General features: G+C 53.5%; 1 protein-coding gene across 1 annotated transcript in view; it reads left to right on the top strand.

Annotated features, from left to right (window-relative positions):
• Positions 1-2,829: 2,829 nt before the first annotated feature.
• The window catches only part of LOC309565915 (glutamine-dependent NAD(+) synthetase-like), a gene marked incomplete at both ends in the record, with an annotated part of 61,541 nt that continues 50,681 nt past the window's right edge, over positions 2,830-13,689 (top strand). The window contains 2 exons of the mRNA XM_082270944.1: positions 2,830-2,914; positions 9,680-9,740. Of these exons, the coding sequence (XP_082127070.1) occupies positions 2,830-2,914; positions 9,680-9,740 (146 nt within the window). The remainder of the gene's footprint in view (positions 2,915-9,679; positions 9,741-13,689) is intronic.

Below are 13,689 nucleotides of genomic sequence, written 5' to 3' on the forward strand. Positions count from 1 at the left end.
CAAACGATAAAAGCAATCCATGATACAGTCAGAGACAGGGGATGAAGACACATTCATTTATTGGGATTCGATTCCAGCTGTATATATGTTTTTTTTGTATTTTTTGATTTGGTCCCCTATTTCTTTTATTTTATTTCATTTTCTCTGTATGTGTTTTTACTTTATATTATTCCATTTACAATTTTTAAAATTTTTTGTTTATGTCATTGTTGCTTATGTCATTTCATGTATTTCTATTATTCTGCTATGGTTGGTGCTGTTTCTTTTTTTCCCTTCTCTTTTTTTCCCCTTCCCCCTCTTTTCTTTCCTTTTTATACATGAAGTCTGCTGGAATGTCTCTCCACTTTGACAATCAAGCATTGGTGATTTACAACTGTGTGCTCAATTAACAATGATTAATGACCAGCTTTGGGAGTGCACGTTACTATTTAAGCAGTAACTTCACATGTATTCACATGGTTATGACTAAGCGAATGTAAGTTCGTGAAACGCGTCAACTGTGTCTTCATCCCCTGTCTCTGACTGTATCATGGATTGCTTTTATCGTTTGGATTTTCAATAAATGGATTTTATACTTCAGACTTTCAGACGGGAGTACGGTTGCTTTTCTCTATACAAATCACAGAGGTGGCTATGGACAGGGTTGGGGGGTGCAGAGGTGGCTGTGGTACAGAGGTGGCTGTGGTACAGAGGTGTTACAGAGGTGGCACAGAGGTGGCTGTGGTACAGAGGTGGCTGTGGGCAGGGTGGGGGTACAGAGGTGGCTGTGGGCAGGATGGGGGGTACAGAGGTGGTTGTGGGCAAGGCGGGGGGTACAGAGGTGATACAGAGGTGGCTGTGGTACAGAGGTGATACAGAGGTGGCTATGGACAGGGTGGGGGTACAGAGGTGGCTGTGGTACAGAGGTGGCTATGGACAGGGTGGGGGGTACAGAGGTGGCTGTGGTACAGAGGTGGCACAGAGGTGGCTGTGGTACATAGGTGGCACAGAGGTGGCTGTGGTACAGAAGTGGCTATGGACAGGGTTGGGGGTACAGAGGTGGCTGTGGTACAGAGGTGGTACAGAGGTGCCTGTGGTACAGAGGTGGCTATGGACAGGGTGGGGGGTACAGAGGTGGCTGTGGTACAGAGGTGGTACAGAGGTGGCTGTGGTACAGAGGTGGCCGTGGTCAGGGTGGGGGGTACAGAGGTGGCTGTGGTACAGAGGTGATACAGAGGTGGCTGTCGTACAGAGGTGGCTATGGACAGGGTGGGGGGTACAGAGGTGGCTGTGGTACAGAGGCGGCTGTGGTAAAGAGGCGGTACAGAGGTGGCTGTCGTACAGAGGTGACTATGGACAGGGTGGGGGGTACAGAGGTGGCTGTGGTACAGAGGTGGCTGTGGACAGGGTGGGGGGTACAGAAGTGGCTATGGACAGGATGGGGGGTACAGAGGTGGCTGTGGACAGGGTAGGGGGTACAGAGGTGGCTGTGGTACAGTGGTGGCTGTGGACAGGGTGGGGGGTACAGAGGTGGCTGTGGGCAGGGTGGGGGTACAGAGGTGGCTATGGACAGGATGGGGGGTACAGAAGTGGCTGGGTACAGAGGTGGCTGTGGACAGGGTGGGGGGTCCAGATGTGGCTGTGGACAAGGGACATACAGAGGTGGCTGTGGACAGGGGGGTTCAGAGTGTGTGTTTGTTTTTTGGAGTGGGGGGGGAGGGCAAGAAGATGCTTCCCCAGGGCCCAAACAATATTAAAGACGGCCCTGATGACAACTAATGACACTTACCGTCTCTCCTGGATACAGACAAGAGATTTGATGTAGAAGCTGTGGGTGAAATCTCAGATCTATCCACTATAGAGCGCTGTGCCGGCAGTGAGAGAAGACGCTCCGTCTCCCTGGCAACCTACACTACAAAATGGCGCCGCTCCGCCTTCGCGTTCCTTATATGACGTCATCCGCCCGCCCCCTGCCCCAATCAGAGGAAGCGCGAGCCCACCTCCGCGCGCTGGTAATTGAGGCCGCTCTTCACCGATGCTCACTGACAGAGAAGCGACAGAGAGCTGGAGGGAGGACTAGACTGTCTCCTCCCTCCAGCCTGCAGGTGGCAATAGAGAGCGCCGCTGTGCAGTTCACTCTCTATCCCCTTGTGACATGACTGAAGGGAGGAAGAAGATGTTTCAGGGATTGACTAGCATGGTGTGGGGCAGGAAGTGATGAGATGGGTGAGGTCCACTGTAACGTTAAAAAACCATACCCCGTGGAGAAACCATACCGTCGTCACTTCCGGTCTGAAACAGCTGAGCAGCGCAGCAGTGCGCATGCTCAGAGCCACGGATACGTAAATGAACATGAAAGAATTTGACAAGTGCGCATGCTCGGTGGGCATGAAATTCTCACGGCACTGTGTCTAATGTAATACTTGCGGCGGGTACATTAAAACACTTCGGCTGCAACATAAATCATCTCCTCTGCTATCCCTGTAACTTCCCTCATCTCCGGTAATAAATATAAAAGCGGCGGCGGGAGTATGAGATGTAAATGTGACGGCGATCGCGGCTCCGTGATCCGCTTTTATATTTATTACCGGAGATGAGGGCAGTGACAGGGCCAAGAGCGGAGATGATTTATGTTGCAGAGGAGCTGTTTTAATGTAAGCGCCGCAAGTTTAACTACCGTGAGAAATCCATACCCTCCGTAGCTGAACCGGAAGTGACGAGGGTATGGTTTTCTCACGGGTATGGGTTTTTCACGGAACACCACCAGTACAGAGGAGGAAATGTCATACTGGCTGCACTGGTCTGTCTGTATAGAGTATATGGTGTCTGTCTGTCCTCTGTCTGCACACTATGGGCAGGAAGGTGACCCTGGCTACCTGTACATTGAATCAGTGGGCTCTGGACTTTGATGGGAACCTGCAGAGAATATTACAGAGTATGTAATCCCTCATTATACCTAACCTCCTAAAACCTAATCCCCTGTCTGTCCCCATCAGTGCTTCCTTATATATATATATATATACCTCTATACAAGAAATGCAGAGTGTTCCCCCATGTGTCATACTACACTTAGTCTGATATAATATTTATAATGTGACTACACTCAGACCGCATACACAGCGGTGGAAAAAACGCGTCCAAATCTGCACAGCGTTTAGTTTTATTTTTACCTATCTGGATGTGGCAGAATATTACCGCCCCATTATATTATTATTATTATTATTATATGGGAGTTTTATAACCCCAACAGTTTGCACAGTGCAGGTTAAACCGCATACACACTGAGGTAAAAACGCTGCGTTCAGATCTGTGCGCCGTACCTGGTCATGGCGGTATGGTAGATTACAGGCCTATGCACACAGCTGCGTTGTGCTCAGAAATCCGCGTTCCGTTGTGTAAAATCTAAATAGGAAATTCTGTGCCCAGGTTCATTATTCAGCCCCGGTCCACACTGATGCAATGCAGGAAACGCACAAGAGAGGCTGTGTTTTCCCCCCATGTCGCACTGCTTAGCAATCTCACAGCGTCCGTGCAATCTGCTGGGGGGGGGGGGTTCAATTAACGACACCCCCGAATTAACCGACACCCCCGAAACAGATTGCATAATGTAGTGCGATCGCCAGAATTGCATCGCAGTTTTGGTGCGGATGCGATTTTCAGCCATAAAAAAATGTATAACCATACAGACATCGCATGTGATGTGCATAGGAATGCGGTGCGATTCCTGGGCCAATCACATGCAGTGTTTTGCATGCACCAGTGTGAACCTAGGATCACGCATAATATTATGCAAGAAGAGTTTTATGGGTGTGATCCTTTTATAGGCATTCAGTCCCGGGTTCACATATGTGGGATGACAGACATCGCATGTGATTTGCAGCGCACTGCTTTGCAAATCACATGCGATGCCTGTGCTATGCAAATTCAGCCATACAGATTGTTTGGCTGAATTCGCATTCAGACACAACTTGCAAAGGACCCTTTTTTGGGTCCGCACCAGAATCAGATCGCATGGGTGTTCACATCTATGCGATCCAATTCATATCCAAACTGACAGTTTGCACTGCGATATGCGAACTGATCCGGGGGTGTCGTTAACTTTGTATTGACACCCCCAGCGATTCGCATATGGCAGTGTGAACTGCCTGAGTGTTGAATGCGATGCGGGAACCTGCATTGGATTCGCAGGGTTCCCGCATCGCATATATGTGACCTGGGACTTATGTATTTAAGAATTCGCAATGGAGTGTGTGGTTCTGCATGTGTGTTTACATGTATTTGTAATACATTTGCATCGTTTTGTTTTACTGAGTTGCATTTAAGAGCCCATTCACACTGCTGCGACTTGTCAGCCTGACAAGTCGCGGTCCGTCGCGATCCATTGACTGCTACAGGACCTGTTCTAATAGGAGCGACAAAAGTCACTCCGACTTAGAAAAAGGGTCCTGTACTACTTCGGGGCGACCTCGGAGCGACTTGCATAGACATTCATTATATGAAGTATGTGCAAGTTGCGCCGAAGTCGCGCTGCACGCGACTTCACAGGTCGCCCCCCGAAGTCGTGCCGCTTCAGTGTGAACCGGCACTAAATGTGTTTGTGGTGCCTTGCAATGCATACAGATGCAGCATGCTGGACTTTTTTTTAATGCATATAAAAACCCCACAATGGTGTAATGTAGACTCATTGAGAAACGTTCATTTTTCCTGCATATGCACTCATACTCGCATTCTACTGCATCTGTTGTAAGACTCATTCACATCAGGACAAGGTGCAGGAAATCTGTGTGCATCTCCCGCATCCTCTTCAAAAAGCACTGCTCTTGCGATTTGCAGCAGATGTCAGTGCAGTGCTAACGACATCCCAAATGTGGGTCGCAAATGCAATGTGCAAACGCCGGATGTTTGCATTGTACAGAAGTAGCAGGCAATCTAGTTGCAGTTTTTAAACATAGTGCATGCACTACTTTTGCTGCAGTCTGGCATGCTTTCAACCTATTTAACCACTTAAGCCCCGGAAGATTTTACCCCCTTCCTGACCAGGGGGTATTTTGCGATTCGGCACTGCGTGACTTTAACGGACAATTGTGCGGTCGTGCGACGCTGTACCTAAACGAATTTGACGTCCTTTTTTCCCCACAAACAGAGCTTTCTTTTGTTGGTATTTGATCACCTGTGCAATTTTTGTTTTTTTTTTGATCATGCGCTATATACAAAAAAAGAGCGTCCATTTTGCAAAAATAACAATATTTTTCACATTTTTTTTATATGAAATTCCCCAAAAAAAATGTAAAAATGAAAATTTTTTAACATTTTCGGCCAATTTGTTTTATGCTACCTATGTTTGGTAAAAAAAAATCGCAAAAAGCGTATTTTGATTGGTTTGCGCAAAAATTATCGCGTTTACTAACAAAGGGAAAGATTTTTGTTGTTTTTTTTTAACGCGTAATGGCGGCGATCTGCAATTTTTTTTTTTTGCGGTATTGCGACATTGCGGCGGACAGATCGGACCCTTGACTGACATTTTTGACACTTTTGGGGTTACCAGTGACATTACTGCAGTAATCAGTGCTATACATATGCACTGTTACTGTAAAATTACACTGGCAGTGAAGGGGTTAACTTTTTTGAGAGGGAGGGGTTATGTGTGTCCCTAGGGGCGTGATTCTAACTGTGATTGGCTGTGGCTTGAGCTGTAGGAACAGTGATCAACGGTCCTACATAGTAGAACCGTATGATCTCTATTCCTACACAGGGGAGAATGACAGGCGGCTTGTTTACATCAGCCGCCTGCCTTTCTCCCTCTCCACCGACGATCGCCAGTGACCGGCGGACAATCAGGTCCGCCAGTCACACGTGCGGGGGGGTCTGTGATCGCGCCTCCGGCGGAGCGCGCGCTCGCTCCCGAGACCCTCACAGGCTAGCGACGTAGTACTACGTCGCTTTGCCTGTAAGGGGCTGACCGCCGCAGTAAATAGTCATGCGGCGGTCGGCAAGTGGTTAAACATAGTGCATGCACTACTTTTGCTGCAGTCTGGCATGCTTTCAGCCTATTTAAAGCAGTAGTACACTCCGCTATTTAACTTTTACCTACAGGTAAGGCTATATTCAGGCTTACCTGTAGGTACAATTAATATCTCCTAAACCTGCACGGTTTAGGAGATATTCAACCTGCATGCCGCCGCTGACATCAGTGGCGCATGCACTCTGAAGGTCCGACGGACCTTCAGAGCTGCTTGCCGAATCTTGCCGGAAAGTGAAACTCCCGCTGGCATGTACGGGAGTGACGTCATCGTGGCTCCGGCCACTCACAGCGCCGGAGCCGCCGAACCAGGAAGAGACGCAGAGGGAACATTTCAGCACCCTCAGCGTTGTCCATACGACCGTGTCGGGGCTTAGTTCTAAGGTAAGTATTTCATAATGTGCTTGTATGCCATGCATACTAGCTCATTACGCCTTTGTCCTGCAGGGTTTTTTTTTTTTCATGAGTATACAGCCGCTTTAAATGAATGGGCTGAAATTGCACTGCACCCGGATCGTATGTGAATTGCACTGGAACACACGTCGCGTTCCTTTTGTGATTCATGGTATAAACGGGCCTCTAACGCTAGGCTCACATCTGTATGGGTGGTGCCGCTGCGGGACTCACACAAATACTGGCAGCCGCAACCACCCACACGGAGAAATGCGGGACCCACAGGTGAGTGCCAATAATTCTAATTGCATGCCACCCGCACTGGAAATCGCACCCCGTACTGGGAACCTCAGGCTGCAATAAAAAAAAAAAAAAAAATAGAGCAGGGGCTTCTTTCCTGTGCGTCGCGGGGCACGGCAGCCCATTCAAATAAATAGGCTCTCGTTCCTGCGCAAACCACGGGCGACACAGGTGTGAACCTGGCCTAAATGATCCCTGTGTGCAGTTCTGCACATGTGTTTGCATGCATTTGTAATGCATTAGTGGTGCATTTGTAATACTTTTTCAAAGAGTTTGCAATGCTTTTTTTTTTTTTTTTTTTGATTTGTATTTACATGCATTAGTGGTGCATTTATGTGGCAGCGGAGTGGTCCTTTTCTGCTTGGCGTGGTGCATTCATGTGCACTCCAGGACATTTATTTGGAAATAATACCATGCTGTACTTTTTTCAAATGCACCACATTAGTATAAACCCGGCTGATTGAAATAAACGCATTTTTTCTGCATTTGTGCTCGTAACGTGTTTATAAACGTGTTCTATATTCTGTAAATGAGCCTAAACACATGTGAACAGTAGCACTACCATAATACAGTATGTACGTTTTTTTTTTTTTGGCGCTGCCAGCAAGAGTTAGGGATGCACCGAAATGAAAATTCTGGGCCGAAACTGAAAATGCAGGATGCCCTTGGCCGAAAACCGAAAATGAAAATAAATTTTTTCCCCCAAATGATTTTAAATTAGATAGAAGAGGGGCATACACCAAAAACAGACAGCGACGTACACCTGTCGCTGCCACCCTGTCACAGTATATGTACTGTGATGGGTTGGCAAGTGGTTAATTTAATTGCCAATGGTATTTGTATTATGCAGCATGAGGGGGTTAATGTATTGCCATTGCTGGTCACTGATGCATTAGTGACCGACCAGTGGCAGTTAATTAACCCCTTTGTGCTGCATTAGTACAACCAGTATCAGTGTTAATTAACACTGGTTGCACTGATACTGGTTGCACTAATGCAGCACAAAGGGGTTAATTAACTGCCACTGGTCAGTCACTAATGCACAGCAGTGGCAATACATTAACCCCCTCATGCTGCATAATACTAACACCTCGCCTCAGCGCCCCCCCCCCCCCCCGCCTCAGCGTCCCCCAACCCCCCCCCCCCCCGCCTCAGCGTCCCTCCCCATCCCAAGGATGCATTCTCCTTACTCTCTGCTCCTCCTGTGTCCTTCCTTTCAAAAGTCCCGCCTCTGGCCGGCGGCCCGCTTCCCTGTGATGTCACTACTACTACGATGTGCATGAATGAACTAACACACCCGGCAGGCGGGCGAGCGGCCGCTAATAGCTGTAACTAAGTGAGCGCTTCACTTCCCTGTCAGCGGAGATACCCGCCTAATAGGGAAGTGAAGCGCTCACTTAGTTACAGCTATTAGCGCCCGCTCGCCCGCCCACCCGGTGTGTTCGTTCATTCATGCACATCGTAGTAGTAGTGACAGGGAGGCGGGCCGCCAGCCAGACATTTTGCCATAAACCATTTCTGAGCTCAGGTGACTCTAAACCAATGTGTAGGATAATGGATATATATAGTAAAAAAGTAAAAGAGTACCTTGAAGATCGACGCCAGTGTGTCCAAAAGTTGTTATTGGCTAAGCATCTTCAGCAGTAGTGACAGGGAGGCGGGCCGCCGGCCAGAGGCAGGTCTTTTGAAACCTGCGCTGTGCCCGTATCGGCATCGGCATCTTTAACCCATTTTTGGCCGAAATGGAATAAGCCCATTTTCGGCCGAAAATTTCGGTTGCCGAAATTTCGGTGCACCACTAGGTCCAGTATGCAATGAGGCCTTACTATGTAAAAGGTTTAGAAGCTAAATGAAGGCAACTCTCTATGAAGGTGCAACCCAGCGCATGTGTTTAGGGCAGCCCAATCATTTCAATGGGCTGCCCTGTGTGCGACAATCACACAAAAATGCGGGCAATTTTTTATTTTTTTTTTTATTGCATGGCAAGAAGCTACCATGCTTGTGGTGTGAGTTTGCACACTTGTATTGGAACTCTGTAAGGCTGTGTGTCCACGCTGTTCCCGGGGCGGTGATGCACCCACATTGCGGGTTACATCAGGGCAGCCCTTTGTTTCCAATGGGCAGCCAACACACCCCATTGTGCAAGCAAAACTGCACATGACCTATTTTTGGGATCACAGCATACGGTGGCCCCCATTCACATTTGCGCGTAGCCAGGTGATTTATTATTTTTTTTTTTTAGCTTGACTTGCAGTACATGAGCTCAATCGTACATTTTTGTCCCTATAGACTTTTATATAAGTGTCACCCCAGTGCACTGTCACATATAACATACATTACTGCAACACCGTGCAATAGCGTCACCCAGCCCTGTGTGTAAGACCCAGGGCACACTTGAGAGTATTGGAATCGTGGTTCTACCCACGATTCCAGAATCACAGCGAGACACGCTTGCGGTGGCATTCTTTTTTTGTCTCAAGACCCCAAACGTGCCAGGCTCAGTGCCAAAAATTGGTCCATGAACTTCTTTGGCGCATTCTTGGAGCCGAAGGAGGCCCATTGGAAATTAATGATGCCACTCCAAAAACGTGCAACAAAAAATGCAACATGGTATCACACCGAAGTATTGAAGCCTGTGTGTCTGCTTTACCTTGGCACAACCTACAAGTCTCTGGGGCAGATGGGACTTGTAGTCTTTCCAGTCACAGAGTCCATTGAATGGATGGTAGTGGCTGTGTAGGTGGAGCCATGAGTAACCATACAGAATTTAAATAACAAAACATCAGCACAGGAAGGAACACCCTGGAATTTCAGGTACATGGGGGGGCGGGGTTGTTTGGATAATTTGACCACATTTCATGTTACACACCAAATATGGGTAGAATATAAAACCTGGTATGGAAGGTAGACTGTTCCTTGAATCCTCGTTAGTTTTTTATGTTTTTATATTTTGCCTGCATACCTGCCTTAAATGTCGAATTTTTCCAGGTATAAAGATTGCCAAAGAGCAAGGAGCTCGATATCGGCTCGGGCCAGAACTGGAAATATGGTAAGATGTCTGTTTACTGAGAGGTCATGCCAAACCTGCGTCATCTGTTTTGTAGGGCCAATCCTTCACCTGTATGTCTAACACCCCCCACTCCCGTATGTAACCCTGCTCCTCCGCACAAAGCTGGCTATAGGTCAAAGTCTCACTCAGGAAGTAAAATTACAGCTTTGTTGCTGTTGCAGAAATGCCAGAAACTGTGATATCTGAAAGTCTCTTTAGTTTTTGGTCATATTTTTTTTTAAAGATACATTTTTTTTATTCTACCAAACCCAAACATTCCAATAAAAAAGACAGGCACTGCTTTCCTGCTTCTGCCTGTGCATAACTGATAAGTGAGGGGTCGGGCTCTACAGGTACCGAGTGAGGGGTCGGGCTCTACCGCCTCTGCCGGTACCGAGTGAGGGGTCGGGGCTCTACCGCCTCTGCCGATACCGAGTGAGGGGTCGGGGCTCTACCGCCTCTGCCGGTACCGAGTGAGGGGTCGGGGCTCTACCGCCTCTGCCGGTACCGAGTGAGGGGTCGGGCTCTACCGCCTCTGCCTGTACCGAGTGAGGGGATCGGGGCTCTACCGCCTCTGCCGGTACCGAGTGAGGGGGTCGGGGCTCTACCGCCTCTGCCGTTACCGAGTGAGGGGGGTCGGGCTCTACGGCGTCTGCCGGTACCAAGTGAGGGGGTCGGGCTCTACCGCGTCTGCCGGTACCGAGTGAGGGGGTCGGGCTCTGTCGGTACCGAGTGAGGGGGTCGGGCTCTGCCAGTACCGAGTGAGGGGTCGGGCTCTACCGCCTCTGCCGGTACCGAGTGAGGGGTCGGGCTCTACCGCCTCTGCCGGTACCGAGTGAGGGGTCGGGCTCTACCGCCTCTGCCGGTACCGAGTGAGGGGGTCGGGCTCTACCGCCTCTGCCGGTACCGAGTGAGGGGGTCGGGCTCTACCGCCTCTGCCGGTACCGAGTGAGGGGGTCGGGCTCTACCGCCTCTGCCGGTACCGAGTGAGGGGGTTAGGCTCTACCGCCTCTGCCGTTACCGAGTGAGGGGTCGGGCTCCACCGCCTCTGCCGGTACCGAGTGAGGGGTCGGGCTCCACCGCCTCTGCCGGTACCGAGTGAGGGGTCGGGCTCCACCGCCTCTGCCGGTACCGAGTGAGGGGTCGGGCTCTACCGCCTCTGCCGGTACCGCGTGAGGGGTCGGGGCTCCACCGCCTCTGCCGGTACCGCGTGAGGGGTCGGGGCTCCACCGCCTCTGCCGGTACCGCGTGAGGGGTCGGGGCTCCACCGCCTCTGCCGGTACCGCGTGAGGGGTCGGGGCTCCACCGCCTCTGCCGGTACCGCGTGAGGGGTCGGGGCTCCACCGCCTCTGCCGGTACCGCGTGAGGGGTCGGGGCTCTACCGCCTCTGCCGGTACCGAGTGAGGAGGTCGGGCTCTACCGCCTCTGCCGGTACAGAGTGAGGTGGTCGGGGCTCTACCGCCTCTGCCGGTACAGAGTGAGGGGGGGTCGGGCTCTACCGCCTCTGCCGGTACCGAGTGAGGGGGGGTCGGGCTCTACCGCCTCTGCCGGTACCGAGTGAGGGGGTCGGGCTCTGTCGGTACCGTGTGAGGGGGTCGGGCTCTGCCAGTACCGAGTGAGGGGTCGGGCTCTACCGCCTCTGCCGGTACCGAGTGAGGGGTCGGGCTCTACCGCCTCTGCCGGTACCGAGTGAGGGGTCGGGCTCTACCGCCTCTGCCGGTACCGAGTGAGGGGTCGGGCTCTACCGCCTCTGACGGTACCGAGTGAGGGGTCGGGCTCTACCGCCTCTGCCGGTACCGAGTGAGGGGTCGGGGCTCCACCGCCTCTGCCGGTACCGAGTGAGGGGTCGGGGCTCCACCGCCTCTGCCGGTACCGAGTGAGGAGGTCGGGCTCTACCGCCTCTGCCGGTACAGAGTGAGGGGGTCGGGGCTCTACCGCCTCTGTCGGTACAGAGTGAGGGGGGGTCGGGCTCTACCGCCTCTGCCGGTACCGAGTGAGGGGGGGTCGGGCTCTACCGCGTCTGCCGGTACCGAGTGAGGGGGTCGGGCTCTGTCGGTACCGTATGAGGGGTCGGGCTCTGCCAGTACCGAGTGAGGGGTCGGGCTCTACCGCCTCTGCCAGTACCGAGTGAGGGGTCGGGCTCTACCGCCTCTGCCGGTACCGAGTGAGGGGTCGGGCTCTACCGCCTCTGCCAAAACCGAGTGAGGGTCGGGCTCTACCGCCTCTGCCGGTACCGAGTGAGGGGTCGGGGCTCTACTGCCTCTGCCGGTAGCGAGTGAGAGGGTCGGGGCTCTGCCGGTACCGAGTGAGGGGGGGTCGGGCTCTACCGCCTCTGCCGGTACCGAGTGAGGGGGGGTCGGGCTCTACCGCGTCTGCCGGTACCGAGTGAGGGGGTCGGGCTCTGTCGGTACCGTGTGAGGGGGTCGGGCTCTGCCAGTACCGAGTAAGGGGTCGGGCTCTATCGCCTCTGCCGGTACCGAGTGAGGGGTCGGGCGCTACCGCCTCTGCCGGTACCGAGTGAGGGGTCGGGCTCTACCGCCTCTGACGGTACCGAGTGAGGGGTCGGGCTCTACCGCCTCTGCCGGTACCGAGTGAGGGGTCGGGGCTCCACCGCCTCTGCCGGTACCGCTTGAGGGGTCAGGGCTCCACCGCCTCTGCCGGTACCGAGTGAGGGGTCGGGGCTCCACCGCCTCTGCCGGTACCGAGTGAGGGGTCGGGGCTCCACCGCCTCTGCCGGTACCGAGTGATGGGTCGGGGCTCCACCGCCTCTGCCGGTACCGCGTGAGGGGTCGGGGCTCCACCGCCTCTGCCGGTACCGCGTGAGGGGTCGGGGCTCCACCGCCTCTGCCGGTACCGCGTGAGGGGTCTGGGTTCCACCGCCTCTGCCGGTACCGCGTGAGGGGTCGGGGCTCCACCGCCTCTGCCGGTACCGAGTGAGGGTGAGGGGCTTCACCGCCTCTGCCGGTACCACCAGAGGGGTCGGGGCTCTACCACCTCTGCCGGTACCGCGTGAGGGGTCGGGGCTCTACCGCCTCTGCCGGTACCGAGTGAGGGGTCGGGGCTCTACCGCCTCTGCCGGTACCGAGTGAGGGGTCGGGCTCTACCGCCTCTGCCGGTACCGAGTGAGGGGTCGGGCTCTACCGCCTGTGCCTTTACCGAATGAGGGGTCGGGCTCTGCCGGTACCGAGTGAGGGGGTCGGGCTCTACTGCCTCTGCCGGTACCGAATGGGGGGTCAGGCTCTACCGCCTCTGCCAAAACCGAGTGAGGGGTCGGGCTCTACCGCCTCTGCCGGTACCGAGTGAGGGGTCGGGGCTCTACCGCCTCTGCCGGTACCGAGTGAGGGGATCGGGGCTCTACCGCCTCTACCTGTACCGAGTGAGGGGATCGGGGCTCTACCGCCTCTACCGGTACCGAGTGAGGGGATCGGGGCTCTACCGCCTCTACCGGTACCGAGTGAGGGGATCGGGGCTCTACCGCCTCTGCCAGTACTGAGTGAGGGGGTCGGGGCTCTTCCGCCTGTGCCGGTACTGAGTGAGGGGGTCGGGGCTCTTCCGCCTCTGCCGGTACCGAGTGAGGGGTCGGGCTCTACCGCCTCTGCCGGTACCGAGTGAGGGGGTCGGGCTCTGTCGGTACCGAGTGAGGGGGTCGGGCTCTGCCAGTACCGAGTGAGGGGTCGGGCTCTACCGCCTCTGCAGATACTGAGTGAGGGTCGGGCTCTACCGCCTCTGTCGGTACCGAGTGAGGGGGTCGGGCTCTACTGCCTCTGCCGGTACCGAATGGGGGGTCAGGCTCTACCGCCTCTGCCAAAACCGAGTGAGGGGTCGGGCTCTACCGCCTCTGCCGGTACCGAGTGAGGGGTCGGGGCTCTACCGCCTCTGCCAGTACCGAGTGAGGGGATCGGGGCTCTACCGCCTCTACCGGTACCGAGTGAGGGGATCGGGGCTCTAC

This window comes from Pelophylax lessonae (genome assembly GCF_965119305.1).
Source record: "Pelophylax lessonae genome assembly, chromosome: 10".
Taxonomy (NCBI): domain Eukaryota; kingdom Metazoa; phylum Chordata; class Amphibia; order Anura; family Ranidae; genus Pelophylax; species Pelophylax lessonae.